The 18,954-nt window shown below is 36.4% G+C and overlaps 2 protein-coding genes across 5 annotated transcripts; both read left to right on the forward strand.

Annotated features, from left to right (window-relative positions):
- The first annotated feature begins 967 nt into the window (after positions 1–967).
- LOC110626951 (trihelix transcription factor ASIL2) lies at positions 968–3,181 on the forward strand. The gene has a single exon (XM_021773149.2). It carries the CDS (start codon positions 1,783–1,785, stop codon positions 2,869–2,871), a length of 1,089 nt encoding a protein of 362 aa, XP_021628841.1. The 5' UTR covers positions 968–1,782; the 3' UTR covers positions 2,872–3,181.
- Positions 3,182–6,164: 2,983 nt separating this feature from the next.
- Positions 6,165–18,495, forward strand: LOC110626823 (COP1-interacting protein 7). Of its 4 annotated transcripts, none has more exons than XM_021772941.2 (11): positions 6,165–6,513; positions 6,786–7,254; positions 7,341–7,523; positions 7,620–7,719; positions 7,803–7,833; positions 9,230–9,272; positions 9,806–9,958; positions 12,842–14,963; positions 15,090–16,509; positions 17,584–17,667; positions 18,102–18,495. In XM_021772941.2, the coding sequence occupies exons 2-11, from the start codon at positions 7,196–7,198 to the stop codon at positions 18,164–18,166; spliced, it is 4,260 nt and encodes a 1,419-aa protein (XP_021628633.1). In that variant the 5' UTR covers positions 6,165–6,513; positions 6,786–7,195; the 3' UTR covers positions 18,167–18,495. The 4 variants fall into 4 exon arrangements, with proteins under 4 accessions (XP_021628633.1, XP_021628631.1, XP_021628634.1 ...); XM_021772939.2 differs by having other exon boundaries at positions 7,036–7,254; XM_021772942.2 differs by having other exon boundaries at positions 7,052–7,254.
- Positions 18,496–18,954: the final 459 nt, after the last annotated feature.

Genomic DNA, 18,954 nt, shown 5'->3' on the forward strand with positions numbered 1-18,954 from the left:
TATTTTTAATCGCATCTACGATGATAACCGCTGGATTTCACTATCCCGGTCTGAGACCTGTCCTATGACGACATTTCTTTACCCGAAGGCTTTTAAGCCCCTCGCATGAATCAGGTCCAGCCTATTTGGCTTTAAGATCAGACTCCTTCTTAAACCTCTCAAATCGGGCCGGCCCAGTCTTTTCGGCTATCAGCTCAGACCTCCCCTGGGTTTCAGTTCTAACCTCACCTCTCAGCCCAATTTGGAGGAGAAAAGGTGGCCAGCCCATTTACTCTGTGGGTCCATTCGTATGCGTACCAGAGAGAATTAAATGACCGTTACGCATGAAGCAAAAATCTGATATTCCCGTACGTCCGTATTCATATAGCAGAGACAGATGACCCAATGGTAGTGAGACCGTTACACGTCACTAACAGACGAAAGAAAAGAATAAAAGGGGGAAGCATTCTCCTCTCAGACTAAATTTACACAACCCTTGTAAAACCCTATTTTTTTGATATAAGATTATCATACAGTAATGAATATTTATTAACTGTTATATAATATTATTTTAATATAAATTTAATTAAAAATTTTTAAATAAAAAATCGATAAAATTATATGTTTTTTTTATATTTTTTATTAAAAATAATAATAATTTAATAAATTTAAAATCAAATCACATTTAAATAAAATAATCTTAATATTTACTTTGTGCATAAATAAGCATCATTCTTGTGTTGGCAATGGCATGCTCTATCATAATGTCATGACAAATGCATCCACCAACAAAATAAGCCTAAATTGACGCAATAAGCCAAAGAATCAGCACGATTCTGGATTACCGGCAATGAGACGTCACTCTTCAACCAATTTAATTTTTCCTTCTCTTTCTCAACACCCTTGCTTTCTCTAACACCCCCCCAACCCCCAACACTTCATTCTCACCCACACCTGTCGGTTGCCGTCGACGCCCTTTCATTATTCTCACCTGCTTGTGACTTTCGGTTTTCACTGTACACTCCTTCCCTTGACTCGTCACCAAACACTCCTTTTTAGCTCATCGGTTTCTCTCGTCTCCGGCCTTACCTTCTATAACTGATAAACCTATGACCCTCTCAAGTCATCGGTCACCCTCGTTGGTTCCCCAGTCCTCGGTCTTTCTCCCAGTTTACATTTTTTCTCATGACTATTTTACCCCCAGCCATTAAACCCTTATTTTAAAAAAAAAAATTCAAATAAAAATTGCAATCTCAAAATAATGTGGAACCTAATGTTAATTGATCACCTTGAAGCTAATTATTGCGCGAATTAACTATATATAGATAAAAATATATATTCTACGGCGCCTACGCGCTGCTTTATCACGAGAGGGTAATTTAGGCAATTACTATCACCGGAAACTGGCAGCATCTGCCAAAGGCGAGTCCGTTAATTCCCATTAAACACCATGGAGTTTTCCGTCAATTTTAATTCTCGGATAAAGTTAACGCTCTTCAACTACCAAGCCGGCAGCTCTCTTCTCCTTATCACGCCGGTGACGGAAATCCCTACGCACTGCCAATCATATTCCTCCACCTCATCCCTTCCCCCACTTCTCTTTTCTACACGTGCCCCCCTCCTCTCTCCCTTCCATACCCCACCTTCTCCTTCTCCGTCAATCCCCGATTTTGCCCGTCAACGTTTCTAATATACACACACATACACGCACACTCCTCTCTTAATTGCCTGTTTCTTTGTACATTTTTTACTTGTTTTCGGTAACATCAGATCTAAGCCGTTGATTTTTGTCGCTGCTTCACGATGGAAGATGATGAGGAGATCCAGTCACACGCGTCGGCGGCCACAGGGTCTCCGTCGCCGTCTCCACCAAATGGAAGAATTACAGTGACTGTCGCGGCTGCGCCTCCGTCTTCTCATCATCTGCAGCAGCAGAACGACAATAGTTTATCTCTAACTCTTCCGATCCAGCAACCAAAGACCAACGGCGGCGGAAGGGAGGATTGTTGGAGCGAGGGAGCGACGGCCGTGCTAATAGACGCGTGGGGGGAGAGATATTTGGAGTTGAGCAGAGGGAACCTGAAGCAGAAGCATTGGAAGGAAGTTGCTGATATTGTGAGCAGCAGGGAGGACTATATGAAGGCAGCGAAGACTGATATTCAGTGCAAGAACCGAATCGATACGGTGAAGAAGAAGTATAAATTGGAGAAAGCGAAGATTGCTGCGGGTGGTGGACCGAGCAAGTGGCCTTTTTTCGAACGGTTGGACCAGTTAATTGGTCCAGCCGCCAAGATCCCTGTGACTGCTACTGCTGCTGCCGCTTCTTTGTCTAGCAAAGTCCCAGTAGGAATCCCTGTTGGGATTCGTAGTGGTGGAGCGAGTGGGTCGAACCAATATCAGTTTCCTCAAGGGAAGGCACAAATGAAGAGCAATCCAGTAACAAAGAATCAGAATGTGAAAGCACAGCTTCGAAAACGCGCTCAGGTGGAGACTGAGTCATCTTCGGAGGAGGAGGAGAATTTTCCAGACTCTGATGATAGTTTGCCACAGGAGAAGAAGCCAAGGGGGGTGCAGAGAGGAGTGAATACAAAAGGAGTTAAGGAAAGGAAGGGGTGGGGGAATTCTATTAGAATGTTGACACAAGCCATACTCAAATTTGGGGAAGCATATGAGCAGGCAGAGAGCGCCAAGTTGCAGCAGGTGGTAGAAATGGAGAAAACGAGGATGAAGTTTGCCAAAGAGCTGGAATTGCAGAGAATGCAATTTTTCATGAAGACCCAGATGGAAATCTCGCAATTGAAGCGCGGTAGAAGGGCAGGCAATGGTAGTAATCATCACATCAGTGGTAACAGTATTATTCATAATAATGACAATAGTGATAGTGATAACTAAGAACTGAACTTAGATTCTATATCAATTTAGAAATAGGTTTTAGGTTTCCCTGTATTCCCAATTGATTGTGGAAAACTTGTACTGGGAATATTTCTAGTGTTGGGTGCATCCTGCTTAGTGCTTATGGAGCTTGATTTATGACATCCTTGGGCTCTTCTTTAACTTGTGTCTAATATAGCACATAGTGACTAGTAGAGTGCATTCTTAATGTAGCTTGTATCTGCAAGATAATTCCTTCTTTTCCAAAATGTTTGCTAGTGATCATTGGCATTTCTGTTGTCTTTTTGTGGTTTAATTTTTTTACATTGAATTGGTGTATATAAGCAAAGGAACAGCCTCTCTGCCGCTAATGTAGTGGCATATGCAGTTCCTCATAATGAGTTGAAGCAATTGCTTGCTTGCTGCTTCTAGTAGGGAATGAGGATATTGTCTTTTTATCTCTCGTGTTATTGCCAATTGAGTTCTTTGTACTTGGCTTCTATTTACCTGCTTCCTTACTCTTCATATATGGTTGGAAACTCGGAATTTGCTTCGAATTGGTTTGCAGTCTAGAATTTGGTAGCAGCAGAAGTGCTTAGTCCAGCAAAGCGATGGGCATCAAATGCGCCTAACTGGCGAGCTGTGTGTTTCAGATATAAGATGGTTTATACCAAAGAAAAATATTAGCTAATCATTGAGTTTAATCTTATTATGAGGAAATCCAGTTGCTCAATTGGCTTAATAGTTTAAGCTGTTATTTTGTACTAATTATAGATAAATTAATCTAAGCAGTTGCACAGAGTTTCCTTGTCACCAAAGCATGAAATCATGCTAGAATTTCATCTGATGTATGTAATCCAGAGATGATCAAGTGCAAGACACATGGAATGTCAGCTGTGAATAGATATTATTGTTCTTTGAATGCTTCTCAACGTGTTCCTTCACAAGCCATCCCCAATCCACAACCTTTTCCTGCCTTAAAAAGGCTCCCCATAATTTTTGAGTTGCCTCCAAGAGAAACCAAAAAATAAATAAAATAAAATTATATTTAATAATTGAATTCGATAAAAATAATTGATTAAAGTTATTTTTAATAATTAGATTTAATTATATAAATTCCTTATTTAGTTTCATATATGAAAGATACTCGACATCTTATGCTCCAATTGACTAAATCCTAAAATCTAAATTCAATATGTAGAAAATCAAAACCTAGTGATGATGCAATTGAGACCCTTGGATCTAAAATGATTTCAGATGGACCAACCAGCAACTAAAATTGATGGAAAGCGGGGCCCACAAAAAAATCGAAATTTGCGTGTGTCAACTGTCAAAGAAAAATCAACACTTGTGGATTAACCTCAAAATCATCCAAAAACATTATTATTTAATATCTTATGGATAATTAAGTCCTAATCAGATTATAATAATTGTTATTATATCATAAATCATAATCATGGTTTCGGTAAAAGTGTAAAATATGAGAATTTGATGGGCAAATCAGAGCTTAAGTGTTAGTGTAATACCCACGTGTCATCACCCACAAAATACAAAATTCTAATGATTTACTTTTACCGCTTTTTGAAGTTATTTGGTTAACTGCCACCTGGATTTTGGATTTAAAATGTCAAAAGTGAATAATAACAAATGATGCAGTATTTTTTTTATTAAACTCTCCATTTAACATAAATTAATTAAATAAATTTTTATGAAGTATGATTATTAAATCCAATTAATGGCTAATTTAATGTGGTTAGTGAGAATTTAAACTATTTCACTGACTATAAAATCAATATTAAATTGGAAAAAAAATACATATATGAAGTAAAAAAAAAAAAAAAAATCTCTAATGGCCCTACCATGTGAAGGAAGTGAAGAATTGTGGTAGAATGCCAATGTAGTTTCTTTTTGTCAACAAAGGAAAACTTGTGAAGAAAGAATTTTGGTCATATTTTTATCAAAATATATCCAAAATCTTGATGGGATTGAATGGTTGATGTTAATTTGGAATTAAAAATGTTTGTTTTTTTTTTCTTGCTTTTACATTTTTTCATGATGAGCTGAGATGGTGGAGGCTTTCCTATGGCAGGGATACTTCACTTTCAATTTCGTCAATCCCAAAAATACAAAAAAAAAAAAAGAAAATTTTCAATTCGTCAAAGCCTTTTGTTATGATGAAAAATAATATTGTAAACCATATTATATATAAATTCTAAAATTATATAAGATAAGAAATAAATAATAAATATTTTTTAAGAGAGGCGTCTTTAAATACTTGTTCATGGAGGATAGAGAAAATTCTTTAGGTTTTTTTTCCTCTCTTCTAAGTTCTAATATATAAAATATTTTTTGATAAAATAGTTTATTTTTTATTATTTTATTTTAATTAAAAAATAAATTTAATTATAATAAATATAGAAAATAATTTATTTTATATATTTAATTTTTTGGCGGCAGAAACTCAAATTGAAGATTGCATTTAACGAGGTGCTGATGCGAATGAGGTTGACAAGTGTAAGAGAATAAGTGGACAAGAACATATGACCACTTGGTGGGGCAGGGTAAGGGGTAATTTCGTAAAACGATATTTGCCAAAAAATTTATTTTAATTATTTTTAAAAATAAAATGAAATCCGTGCTTGAATTGCACGATATGCCCATCTCTCACTCTCACTTTCAAAACTTTATTCTGAAGAACCGTTAAATTTTTTTTTTTTTTACCAGAGCCTGTAGACAGTTGACCTCACCCTGATTTTGTTGTTAAATTACCAAAATAACCCCTAGTCCATTCAATCAAGCTGATGACTTCATAGTTATTGGACAACTATACCCTTTCAAAAATCAAGGCTAGCTTGCTTCAGTTATTGATTAAGAAATAAATGCATGAGAAATAAACTTGAGAAAATAAATAATTAATATTTTATTAAATTCTTAATAAAGTGGAAAAAATATTTCTAAAATAAAATTTGAAATGACAAATTTTTTTTTTTAGCATTCCGATACTTAGTTTGGTGGAAAGTGCATCCTGATTGACTTGAGAGGTCTGATGTTCGACTCTTCCAATCCTTTATTTCAAAAAAAAAAATTTTTTTATGAAAATAAAAGTATATTGCTTCATCTTATAAATCAAAATTTTCAAAATTAAATTAAAATCACACCAAAAACACAATAAAAGAAAAAAAAAAAGGAAAAAGGCTGAAGAATGGCGTGGACAGAATAGTAAATTCCCTTAAAGGTCACTCAAGCGGCTTTTGGTAATTTAGAGCAGTAGGAAAGAGTCTGCGTCTTTGAATTTTGTAGTTAAAATTACTCAAATTACCAACAAAAACTTGTTTTGTCTGAAAGAGAACACTGTCGCCCTCGCTTTCTCTCTCTACTGTATAGTGTAGAGAGAGAAAGCAAGCAAAGCCAAAGAGCAAGGAAAAAGAGAAAAGGAGGAAAGATTGGCATTTGAGAAATGAGTAAAGCAAAAACCATCTTGTCATCGTTCAGGTTTTCTTAGAGCTAAAAAAACCCCAAAACCCAAAAAAGTTAATCTCTTAAAGAACACAAAAATACAGTATAGAAAAGAGTAGATAAAACCCAAATGCTGGTACCCATTTGAACTACCCTAAACATAGGATCCTGTTCACCAATCCGAGATCTTACTGATTGGTCTCACAGGTATGATCTAACCTGCATTTTCTCTTTAATTACAGGTTTGAATAATTAGGGTTTTTGATCACACCAATTTCGCTACATGCTTCTGTAGGCAAGTACTACTGTGTGTCTATGTGAATGGGTTTGCTTGGTTTGACATTTGAATTTGGTTTTATATGTGTTTTGTTCGTGGGTTTAGTTTAGTTAAGCATTTGGGATTGGAATTTGATGGAATCAGATCTGGGGTTCTTTAGTTTTCTCCTTATAGAGTACTGGTTTCTGTTTTCGGGTTGCAGTTAATTTCAGGTGCATTTTGGATTCTAAGATTAAAATCCAAGGCTATATTTTGGAAAGTTTTTGGGTGGAAAAAGCGTCCATTATCTACTTATTCGCATAATTATGTATTTTCTGCTCGCCCTCACTTGGATTGCAATGTGGATGGGTAAAGTTGTCGTTTCCTCGTTGATCCCTATATGTAGGGTTTAACGGATATTATAATCAGCTTCATTCAATTGCCAAATTGGTAATTATTTTACTTTTCCTCAGAAAATTTGCCTTGCAGGAGTTTTTGTATTAAGTTCTGCTGATTGCGGGACTTGATCAATAAAAAAATAGGAAGATATTGGGTTCATGCATAGGGGAAACATCTAAGCTCATGAGGAGGATAGAGAACAAAGACATGGTGTAAATACTGCAGAAAAAAAAAATGAAATCTGATACGCCTCTTGACTATGCTGTGTTTCAACTGTCCCCAAGGCATTCACGGTGAGGATGTTTGTTCATTGAGTTTTGCGTTCTACATGCCTTTCTATTTGTTGCTTTTGATATTTGTTCCTTTTCCTTTTTGGCAGTTGTGAATTGTTTGTGTCAAGTAATGGAAATACAGAGAAGCTTGCTTCAGGATTGGTCAAGCCATTTGTGAGTCATTTGAAGGTTGCTGAAGAGCAAGTTGCACAGGCAGCTCATTTAATCAAGCTTGAAGTTGAAAGACATAGAAATGCTGAGACTTGGTTCACAAAAGGAACCCTTGAGAGGTAACTTATTGCTTACTGAGAAATTATGTTGCCATGGTAAAAAGAAATGGTTAATTTTGGTTCAGACTTTATATGGTTGTAACTTCCTGTTTTCAGATTTGTGCGATTTGTCAGTACACCTGAAATTTTGGATATGGTCAATACATTTGATGCGGAGATGTCTCAGTTGGAAGCAGCACGGAGAATCTACTCTCAGGTAATACTGCCATTTATCTAGAGCAGATCAGCTGTTTGATAATCTTAAAGATCATTACTAAATTTGGGAATTCTTTTATACAGGGGGGCAGGGACCAGCTCTCTGGTTCTTTAGGTGTGCAGCTCTTCCTTTATTCCCTCTCTCTTCTCCCCCTCCCCCACAAAACCAACACACTAACACATTAATTAATTATACTCTTTTATCTGGATGCAAAAAAGCTAAGTCCTAGGAATCTTCCATTTATAGCAAAATTGATAGACAAATTTTATTTGGCCAATTGGATAATCAAGACCCAATCTTTATGTTTTTTGGCATTTTAATCCACACATTTTAATGTTGGATAAGCAATGCCCAATCTTTTCATTTGAGTGCAATTGTAGCTAAATTGTAAAATTAACATGTGAAACTCAATTTTCATACCTATGGTATGTCATGTATAATAAGTAAATATTTTACATGACATGTTATGTTTACAAAAAAATGAATTTTAGATGTTGAATTCAGAATGTCGATTTTAGAATTTGGCTAAAATTATACTCAACTAAAAAGATCGGGCCTTTATTGTCTAATATTAAAATGCTTGGATTAAAATGCAAATACAAGTAAACATTGGCCTTTATTGTTCAATAGCCTTTTTTTTTTTATCAATATAGGGCAGTAGTTATATAAAGGAAGAAAATAACCCAAGTCCTGAAACCTGATGCATGCTTTTTGCTCCTATGAAAAGTTCATGAATTTTGAATTGTTTTAGAGTCTTTCATGGAAATACTTTTTCCACTGGAAATAAGATACACGAGGAACATTGCTGTTAGCAAATGCATTGCATGAAATCTGGACATTTATGGTTGTATGGATTCAAATTCATAACTGGTGGAAATAAACAGTATCTGCTATTTCCTCATCAACAATATGTGCTTATTTTCATTTTTCTTTGATGAACTTTTGCTTATTTATTATGTGGAAACTGATGCCAACATTTAAGTGAGAGTAGCTTATTTGGATATTTCCTGTATAGTTGTTAACCCTTAAACTCTTCTTAATGGGTTTGGCCATTTCAGAAGAGTTGTGTCAAAAGTGACCAAATTCCATATGCCTGTTTTGAAAATGCGAAAATTTTCTGAAAATCCCTCTCTTTGCATTCTCTAATTTACTTTGAAGTTATGTGTTTTAGAAATGTTTTGTGGCTTTAGACATTTCTAAAGGCATAGATCTGCATTCAGTGTGATAGAGGAAAAAGATGCATAAAAGTTGAGTTACTGTTAGGCAAATGACACATAAAACACATCAACATCACCCCCCCACCACACCAAAAAATGGGAAAATTAAAAAATAACTTTAAAATCAGCTTCATGACGTGGTTGATTGTCCTGTAACTGCTTTTGTGAACTTATTCTCCTTGTGCTAATAACTATCTGAAATTAATAAATTTTCCAAATTTGATTATCACTGTGAACCTAATAAAGTACATATTGCTCATATACTGACTCAGGATTTGGATAACTTGCTCCAGGTGAGGATGGATTGGAAGTGGTGGCAGGAGATGATGCAACAAAGTAATTTTCCTTTTATAATTTCTTGGGGAATTGGTGTATCCATGCTTGATTATGTTTTTCTGAAAGTTTTGACTAGTTTTGAAAGTCCTTGTAATTGTTTGAGTTGTTGATTTCAACTTCTGTTGGAAATTTGGAATTTAAGGTATATTATATCTTTGATTTAATTTCTGGTCATTGATTGAATATCTTTACTGTCAAATCCTGAAATTTATGAGAAATGGAGAGTTGCAAATTGCAATATGTTAGTGAATGAAATATCAAGTGATTAAGGTGCTTTTCCTTTACTATGTGATCTGGGATATTTCATGGATATGTCCTTTCATACTAGAATTAGTAGTTGAAATTGTGAATTAAAGAGGCTAAGGCATGAGTTTCTAAGGATAGGCTAGCAAGTGAAAAATTCAACTGTTATGGAATAGTATACATGCTATTATAATTACATATGCTTGAATAGATTTTTGTGTTATGCTTCATCACTCTCAAAGTTGCTTTTTTTTTTTCCCTTCTTTCTTTTTGGTTGGTTGTGCTTGCAGGAAGGAGCTTCTGCGGGCCATTGATGTACGGCTTATTGCAGTTAAGCAGGATTTAACTACAGCCATTGCTCGTGCTTCAGCTGCTGGTTTTAACACTGACACTGTGTCAGAGCTCCAGCTCTTTTCAGATCATTTTGGTGCCCATCGCTTGAAGTAAGCAGTCTGGAAAATCCTTCAAATCTAATTACTAACTATTTGTTGATTGCATTTGCTTGTGGGCATATTGTGGCTGTGGCCTCAATGTATCTGTATTTTGAAATGCCTTAGTGTCTTTAAGTAGAGCTGAGGGGAAGAATCTAGAGTGTTTCTTTGGTTTGGCTGAGAGTGGACTGGTGAGCCCATAAGAGATGTGAAGTGAAGGGAAAAAAAATTTTAGGAACTTAGTTGCTTTAGGCTCTTACTTTATCTCTAAAATTGCAGAAAGTCAGATAATGTGATATCAATTTAGGGTTGTGCTGGATTTCAATTTTAATATTTTTTCTGTACCTATGGCTTGTCTGTATGACCAGTTCCAACTGTGGATTCTATAACCCCACAAACCATTGGAGGTCAAAAGAAGGGTGAATATGATATGATAACAAGTAAAACTATTGGTTTTTCTTTTACATTTTAGATGTACCACTTAACTGTCCTTCGGTGGAGAAGTTTTAATCAGTCAATAATTCAGGTTAAGATTCTCAACCCTTGATCTTTTGCTATTCGTTTTCCAGCATACCAAATCTGCTCTTTCTACGTCAATTCCATCAAATATGCTGCTTATTTTGTTGTGATTAAGAGTGAGCATTTTTCGGTTACAATTGAAAGTCAAATTGAACCAACAATTTCGGTTCTGTTAATTGGTCAATTTGGTATGGTTAGTGATTTTCAATAATTTTGGTTTTCGGTTTGGTTTGATTGATTAACCAAACTAAGAGATAAAACTGAACTGCCTGATGCATTAACCCATAAAAATATATGTTGTTTATGACCATCATTTGTGGCCTTTATATTTCTGAGTTACTCCATTGTGACCATCGCCCATCACTTTCCTTCTCCATTTCTCTTCCCTCTCTCTCAAGTCTCAAGCTCTCACTTTCCCATTTGCTTAAGCGAGCCCATTGTGCTTCTTCTCCAATTCTTCTCCATCGCCCATCGTTCTCACCCTTACTATCATCTCAGGACGAGCCCTCATCCTTGCGAGCTGCTTCACCTCTCTCGTCGCCAGAGCAACTTTGATGATGTCCCTCACTGTCGACTTTGATGTTGTTTGGCTTGTTCCCTTAGTGTCCTATCACTGGCTCAATCACTTGTCACTGTGTGAGTTAGCTTCTCCTGCTCTACTTCTCAAGTTCTCAGATTCAAAAATCCTCGTGCTTAGATGAAGACAATTTTTTCCTCAACTTGTTGGGTTTTGTTTGATTTATGCATCATGGAATTTCTCGGGTATTGATCGTTGAGCGAAATTGTTGGATTCTCTGTGGATGGAGTTGTATGTATTGATTTTTTTATTAATTGGTTGAAGTTTTGAGAATTTGCTATCTGTTGTATTGTGATTGAGAACTGATGAAACTGCACTGAACCAAAAAATTCGGTTTGGTTTTGATTTGCATTTTAAATGAATTTGGTTTTTCGATTTCAGTTCGATTCAGAACTGAACCAACCGGACTGAGTTGTGACATCAAAACTGGGGCAAAATTCACTGATTGATCATATTTATCGTTCCTCTCAACTGTAAGATTGGAACACATTTTTCATACATCTTTTGAAGTTTTGTTAATAAATTATAGAGGTAACAGGGCAATATAAAAACAAGGTATTTCATCTTTTTTAGCTTCTCCAAAAAAAGGATTTTTTTTTCCCAGATGAAAGATATCTCCTACTATTTCTAGAGGTTCGTACAGAAACTGCTTTGATTTCGAGCTGTAGCAAATGCTGATAAGTTGCAGCCGTGGGTCCTGAATTTAACCTAAGATAGTACAGCATGGCACTTTGACGATTTAGCTCTTCAGAAAATGAAATATCACCAGGGTCATTTAAAAATTTGTAGCCTTTAAATGATTTTTGATGTGCTGGCCAGACAAAGATATGGTATCTAGCATTTGTTGTTTAAGACGTATGGTTGGGAAAATAAGGACACATCATGATTTCATATTTTATCTGGATGCTGTTGGGCAATGCTGTATTATAGTTTCCCTTGATATAGCACAGTTGATTGCATCTGAGCATATGAAATTGGTTTCTAGATTGCAGTAGATAATAGTGTTCCTTGTTTTTAGCTCTTTATTCATTGGAGTAGGTTTATTATTGAGCTTGAATATCTTGGGCTTCATAATGTCTTACTAGGATTTTAAGGGCTTGTTAGGAAAATGAACATGCAAGATAGAATCATCTGTATACCATAAGATCTCTCTTAAGCACAATTTTCAGTATTAAATGATGTTTGGCATTTGTTCATCTCCCACAGTATTTAAAATTTTTTTATTATTTGTTTCTTGTTATATTGTAATCCTAAAAAGTCTTGTTTGGAGCATTGGGATCCGTTCATGTAGGTCGCAATGGATAAGCAGAAAGCATCAAGGACAAATGGGGGAAATTCTTAATGATTGTGTTGAAGAGTCCTCCATGAAACATGGGACCAGTCATTATTAATATTTGCTTTGGGACATTACCTAAAATATCCCTGCCACAAATGTTCACATGCTGCCCAATTCAGTTTGTAGGCCATACATTTGTTTCTCTTTAACAAGCCTTGTTGACCCCACTATTTAGGCAAAGTAGGAATCTTTTGGAGCAACCTTCTACGTTGGAATCTTATAATAAACACAGAAGAAAAAATATTTGATTTCAGATGTTTGATCTCATTTTGATGTTAAAAAAGATAAAATTTCTTGTCTTCCCAGTTTGCCCTGTCACAGTATGGCAGGTTTAGTAGTTATAGGGTTTCTTTCTGTTTCTCCAGGTGCCAACTTTATTGTACTTCTCACCTTTTTTATGTTTTTGTTTACCTTTTTTCCCTAAATTACAAACTTTAACTGGAGCATTACACATTTTCTGCAGTGAAGCTTGTAACAAATTTATCTCATTGTGTGAGAGAAGACCAGACCTGATCAATCAATGGAAGATAGGTGTCGAGGAGCAAGTGGTCAGGGCCTCATGGGGATCTGACATGTCAATTGATGAGCCATCTGATGACCCACATGGTTCCCACAATGTTAGGGCCCACCAATCCATGTTCCAAAATGCACACCAACTCCAGCAAGCCGGCCAAGATCAGCAACAACCAGATTTAACGCAAAGCCAACACCACCTTAACCAATCCAAACCTGCTACCTTTCACCCAAATTCATCTGCACGTTCTCAACTTACTGTCCAGAACGAGAACAAGGAAGAAGATAAGAAAGGGGAGTCTACCATTGAGACATCACCTAGTTTACCAAATCAACCTTCAAGGCGACTCAGTGTGCAGGACAGAATCAACCTGTTTGAGAATAAGCAGAAGGAGAACTCGGGTGGAAAACCTGTAGCTGTAGGGAAATCTGTAGAACAGAGGAGACTCTCTTCTGATGTATCTTCTGTGCCTGCAGTTGAAAAGGCTGTATTGAGGAGATGGAGTGGCGCAAGTGATATGAGCATTGACCTGGGCAATGACAAGAAGGACAATAGCTTTACAGATAGCCCTCTGTGTACACCCTCTTCATCTTCTGTATCCCAGAGCAAAAATAATGTGTTCCCTCGCTTATCTGCCGATGCTAAGGAACAGAAGGGGGTGAATGATACAGCAAGTTCAGTTAAGTCTGAGGCTACAAGTGTTTCGGGGTTCAAAGATCAGGGTGAGTTGCAGACACATGATGGGGGATTTGTGGGGGCGGACAAGGAAGTGGGGTTGAATGGGAAGGTGAATTCAAATGATCGACCAGGGTCTCAGGCCCAATTGAGGTCATTTACGGGTAGAGGTGAGCAGGCTATTGTTGATCAGAGGGTTAGAGAGGAGAAGTTTAAGGGTACCGTGGGTGGAGATGAGAAGAGTAGTGGCGTAAAAGTTCAGGTGGGTGTTGAGGGATGGAGAGGTAATTCAGATAGAGGGGAGACTGTTGAAGTGAACAGCCAGGTTCGATTGCAGACTCAGATTGGAAGTTCTGTCGGCAGGGTGGGGGATGTTGAATCTGGGAACAGAGTTGAGGATGTTAAAACAAGGGACCAGCCACTGAATCAGTCACGGGTAAGGGGTTCTCAGACCCATACCCGATCTCTTTCAGGACAGCTTGTGAAGGAAGGATCTTATAAAGAGTTTGAGGGTGATCATTCAGCTTCTCAGTTGCAGTGGAGATCATCTACTGGTGAATTTGAGCGAGTGAGAAAGGAGGAATCAACAAAGGTGGAAGATCTTGAAGTTCCAAGAATGAAGGTTCAGAAACCTTTGTCTGCAGGTCCAGAACAGAATATGAAGCTGCAAGGTAGAAGAGATGAGACTGTCTCATCTCATAAAAATAACAAGTCAGTTTTTCCTAGTAAAAGAGTTTTTGAGAGTCAGGAGAGCTTTGGTGCTTTGTCAGCACCTTCAGTAGAGCAAGTTCAGAGGGCGAGGCAATCTAAGGGGAATCAGGAGCTCAATAATGAGCTAAAAATGAAGGCAAATGAGCTTGAAAAACTTTTTGCAGAACACAAGCTTCGGGTTCCTGGGGATCAATCTGGTTCTACAAGGAGAAGCAAGCATGCTGATTCTCCAGTTGAACAGGCAATAAATTCACAGTACAGAAAACTGACAGCAGAGGAAATATCTCCTGCAATGGTTCAAGATAAGATGGAGGTTGAACCAATTGTGAGTGCTAGAGATAATGCCAATTTTAGCACTCCACCAATCAAGATATTAGATCAGGACTATGGCAGTTCACTGAGACAGAATTTCTCTGAGCCGGGTTTGTCAGATGATTCTAGAGGAAAGTTCTATGATACATATATGCAGAAAAGAGATGCAAAATTGAGGGAAGAGTGGGGCACAAAAAGAGCAGAGAAGGAAGCCAAGCTGAAGGCAATGCAGGATAGCCTTGAGCAGAGTAGAGCTGAAATGAAGGCCAAATTTTCAGGGTCTATGGAGAGGCTAGATTCAGATTCGAGTTTTCGTCAACGTGCAGAGAAGCTCAAAATATACCATTCTCGTTCTGGCATCAAGAGAGAGCAGGTATTCAATCTTTCAGCTATATCTTTGAGAATTAAGTTCTGATGCTTGAATGTTGAATTTTTTTCCTTCATTTCTATTTATTGGAATTTCAGAGCTTCCTCATTTGGTAAGATTCTCCTTTTACAGCAACTGGTTGATTCCGTTCAGAATGAGGAGGATGAGGATTCTTCTGAATTTCTTGAACAGAAATATTATAGACAAGATAGATCATTAGGTGAGGTGTCTTTAACAGATGGTACTTCTAGAAGCTCCCAAAACAAGAAGCTGGTGCCAAACAGAAATTTGTCTTCAACCACCCCTCGCACAACAGCACCAGTTCCACGTTCATCAGTCAAAATTTCCAACCTCAGTTCTGGGAAGCGGAGAGTACAGTCAGAAAATCATCTTGCACAATCAGTTCCAAATTTCTCTGATTTCAGAAAAGAGAACACAAAGCCCTCTTCTGGAGTCGGCAAAACAGCAAATCGCACACAAGTGAGAAATTATGGCCGCAGCAAGAGTACAACTGAAGAGATACCTCTTGCAAAGGAAGAAAAGCCTCGACGTTCTCAGTCTTTAAGGAAAAGCTCTGCTAGTCCTGCTGAATTCAAGGATTTGCCAACTTTGAACTCTGATGACATTGTTTTGGCACCACTGAAGTTTGATAAAGAGCAGACTGAGCAGGGCCTGCATGAAAAGTTCTCGAAGAATGTGGAGTCAAAGCCTTTCCTTCGGAAAGGTAATGGCATAGGTCCTGGTGCCGGAACTAGCATTGCCAAACTGAAAGCTTCAGTGGCATCTGAGGCTATGAAAAATGAAGAAGAATTTGAAGAATCAACATATGAGGTAGAAGATTCAGTCAGTGTAGCAAAAGAAGAGGAGGAAGAAGAGGACGAGGAGGATTTAGAAACAACAGAGATGGTAGATTGTGCAAACGCTGAAAATGGCAAAATGGGACTGAGCCAGGAATCTGATAAGATTTCTGAATCTGAGAATGGTGATTCTTTGAGGTCTCTTTCTCAAATTGATCCTTCTTCAGTTGCTGAACTGCCAGCCTCTGTTCCTTCAACATTCAATGCTGTGGGGGGGTCTTTGCAGGACTCACCTGGCGAAAGCCCAGTGTCATGGAACTCTCGCATGCATAATCCATTTTCCTACCCACATGAGATCTCTGATATTGATGCTTCTGTGGACTCGCCAATTGGAAGCCCAGCATCCTGGAATTCTCATTCTCTTACCCAAACAGAGGCTGATGCAGCTCGAATGAGGAAGAAGTGGGGAAGTGCTCAGAAACCTATTCTAGTTGCTAATTCATCTCATAATCAGTCACGCAAAGATGTGACGAAAGGATTTAAACGGTTGTTAAAGTTTGGAAGGAAAAGTCGTGGGGCTGAGAGTTTGGTTGACTGGATTTCTGCAACTACTTCTGAAGGAGATGATGATACAGAAGATGGGCGGGATCTTGCCAATCGGTCATCAGAAGACTTGAGGAAGTCTAGAATGGGATTCTCGCAGAGTCATCCTTCTGATTATGGCTTCAATGAAAGCGAGTTGTTCAATGAGCAAGGTAACCTACATATTTCTTTTTCTTATTGTCAATACTTTTCTTCTTGTGCACTGAGAATCTTAATCAAATTGTTACCTGCTTGGATCAAATTAAATTCTATCAACCATTTCCTTTTCAGTGAAAAATTCCACCTGGTAATATGGTTGTAAACTTTGTTAGCAAGTTGGTTTGTGAAAATATTTTCCATCTCTCTCTCTCTCTCTCTCTATATATATATATATATATATATATATTTTGGGGTGGGGATAACCAAACAATTAGTTGATCGGATTTTTTTTAAATATTAATAAAATAGATAATAAAAATATAATATATGCATTTAGAAAAGGTATTAAGAATGTATTAAAAAAATAAGCAACATATCTGTTAAATATTATGAAAATTCTAGTTCGTTTTTGCCAAATAACTTTTATTGTAACTTTTAAGATTTGATGATGGAGGTTTATAATGATTTTAGATTTATATAGGCCTTTCTTTGCTGCCAAAATTTAGTAGAATTATTTTTCAATAGTAATATTTTATAGTATTCACTCATGTTTATGTACTTATGACTGGCTTTTATATACCACTATTATATTTATTAATTATTTTCTGTTTTACTTGTCATTAGCATATTTATCTTTCTTTTTATATCGTGCCCTTCTTGAATAGCTCAATTTTATAATATTTATATAGATATAGATATAGATTTATATTAATGCTATATTAAGAATTAGGAAATTGAATAGTTGTACTAATGGGTGATTAGTGATAAAAACATGATCATTTTGTAAGATGAATAACTTTTATTTCATACAAATGATAAAATATGGCTAAAAAATATACAACTAAGATGCATTAGAATTATGGCCAATCACTAGCTATATGATTCTATTTTAATTATTTATACTTATTGGTTCCAAATTTAAAAAATTTTTGCAATTATCATCATAAATATACTTATTTTTGCAGGGCTTTCAATAAAATATGTTTTGTTGAGTTTTTATTCTTTTTTACAATTTTGCTTTTTGGCCTGCACATCTTGGTTATGCAGTTGAAACTTGTATAGATGACGATGTTTCTCTTTTATTGTAGATCAAGCTATTCATAGCTCCATTCCAGCGCCTCCGGCAAACTTCAAACTGAGGGATGATCATATGTCTGGAAGCTCTATTAAAGGTGATTCTATTAAAATGCTAATATAGTTGTACATATGGTAGTTTTGTTGTAATAAATGCGTTAGGATGTAGAAATAGCCTCTTAAAGATAAATTTAAAGGACTTCCCATGTGTATCTAATAAGTTTCTGGAAGTCTTCTTAGCAACATTCCAGGTCAGACAAATTTGAATATGAAACTGTAAATTAGAACCTCTCTGCTGACAGAGCTGAGCATTGTAAGTGGGCACGCGAGGAATGATTTGAAGTTGTATTCTTATGTCTCAACTAGAATTCTTAAGACATGATTTTGAAAGTAGTTGAGGTTATTTGTTGTTTTGTTCTGGTTAGGATAACCTTGAGAAGGCATGAAGTAATGAAGGGGAGGTTTCTGTTTCTTCTGGAATTATTTGCTTTGTTTACGATGTTACATTTAGACTTACATCCATATTTTACAGCACCGCGATCATTTTTCTCTCTTTCATCATTCCGAAGCAAGGGAAACGAATCGAAGCTCAGATAATTACAGCGGAGAGAAGTATAGAGGTACTGGTGGGAATCATGTCAAAGTGATAGGGTGTAAAGGATTATAAAATAGGATACAAAATGCTTGTGTTGTATATTTGTATGGAACAAAAAATCGCCAATTGGCGTTCTTGTGATTTTGGTAGTGTAGGATCATTCTTTTCCAGGTTTTGCTGTAGCCTAGTCGTGTGATGCGTTATGAGCATTGAGAAGTAGAGTTGGTGACCATTTTAAGAAGAGATGTGATTATGGTGAGTTGTTAACACCTGATATCACCATGTAAACAACTCAACTTCTTTTTATTATCTTCTCCACTTTATTACTGCTGCTTTTGTGCTTTTTCCATTAATATCCATCTTCCTTGGATGTTTGCATGCTCAAATTGAATGCATCTTTAAGAATTTTACTATTTTTTTTTTCAATTACGAACTAAATAATAATTTTTTAAAATTTAAATGACTGATTTTGATTTGAGAAATCAGGTTTTTTCCTTTTAAAGAAAGAAAAAGGAATAGGCAGTTTTGGAGGCATTCATGTAAACTAGTTGTTGAATCGGAATCAATACCATTAAAATTGAAATGAAATGAACTTCAAGATTAACATTGAATTAGTTGTTTGTCCCCGTATTACGCGAGTATTAAATTATTTTATATTATTATTATATTAAATAATATAAAATTATTTTATAAAATAATATATATATATATATATATTTTATAAATTTACCATGTTTATCAAGATAAGCATAATATTTTTACTTTTATATTCAGATTTTAAATTTAAAAT

The sequence above is a fragment of the Manihot esculenta genome, chromosome 11, assembly GCF_001659605.2.
Source record: "Manihot esculenta cultivar AM560-2 chromosome 11, M.esculenta_v8, whole genome shotgun sequence".
Classification (NCBI taxonomy): domain Eukaryota; kingdom Viridiplantae; phylum Streptophyta; class Magnoliopsida; order Malpighiales; family Euphorbiaceae; genus Manihot; species Manihot esculenta.

Excerpts from the sequence above, each read along its gene's own strand:
- LOC110626951 (XM_021773149.2), top strand. The coding sequence starts at position 1,783 with ATGGAAGATGATGAGGAGATCCAGTCACACGCGTCGGCGGCCACAGGG.
- LOC110626823 (XM_043961372.1), top strand. The coding sequence starts at position 7,196 with ATGAAATCTGATACGCCTCTTGACTATGCTGTGTTTCAACTGTCCCCA. Across the intron at positions 7,255-7,340 it reads CTGTCCCCAAGGCATTCACG|TTGTGAATTGTTTGTGTCAA; the intron begins GTGAGGATGTTT and ends CCTTTTTGGCAG. Across the intron at positions 7,834-9,229 it reads CCAGCTCTCTGGTTCTTTAG|GTGAGGATGGATTGGAAGTG; the intron begins GTGTGCAGCTCT and ends AACTTGCTCCAG.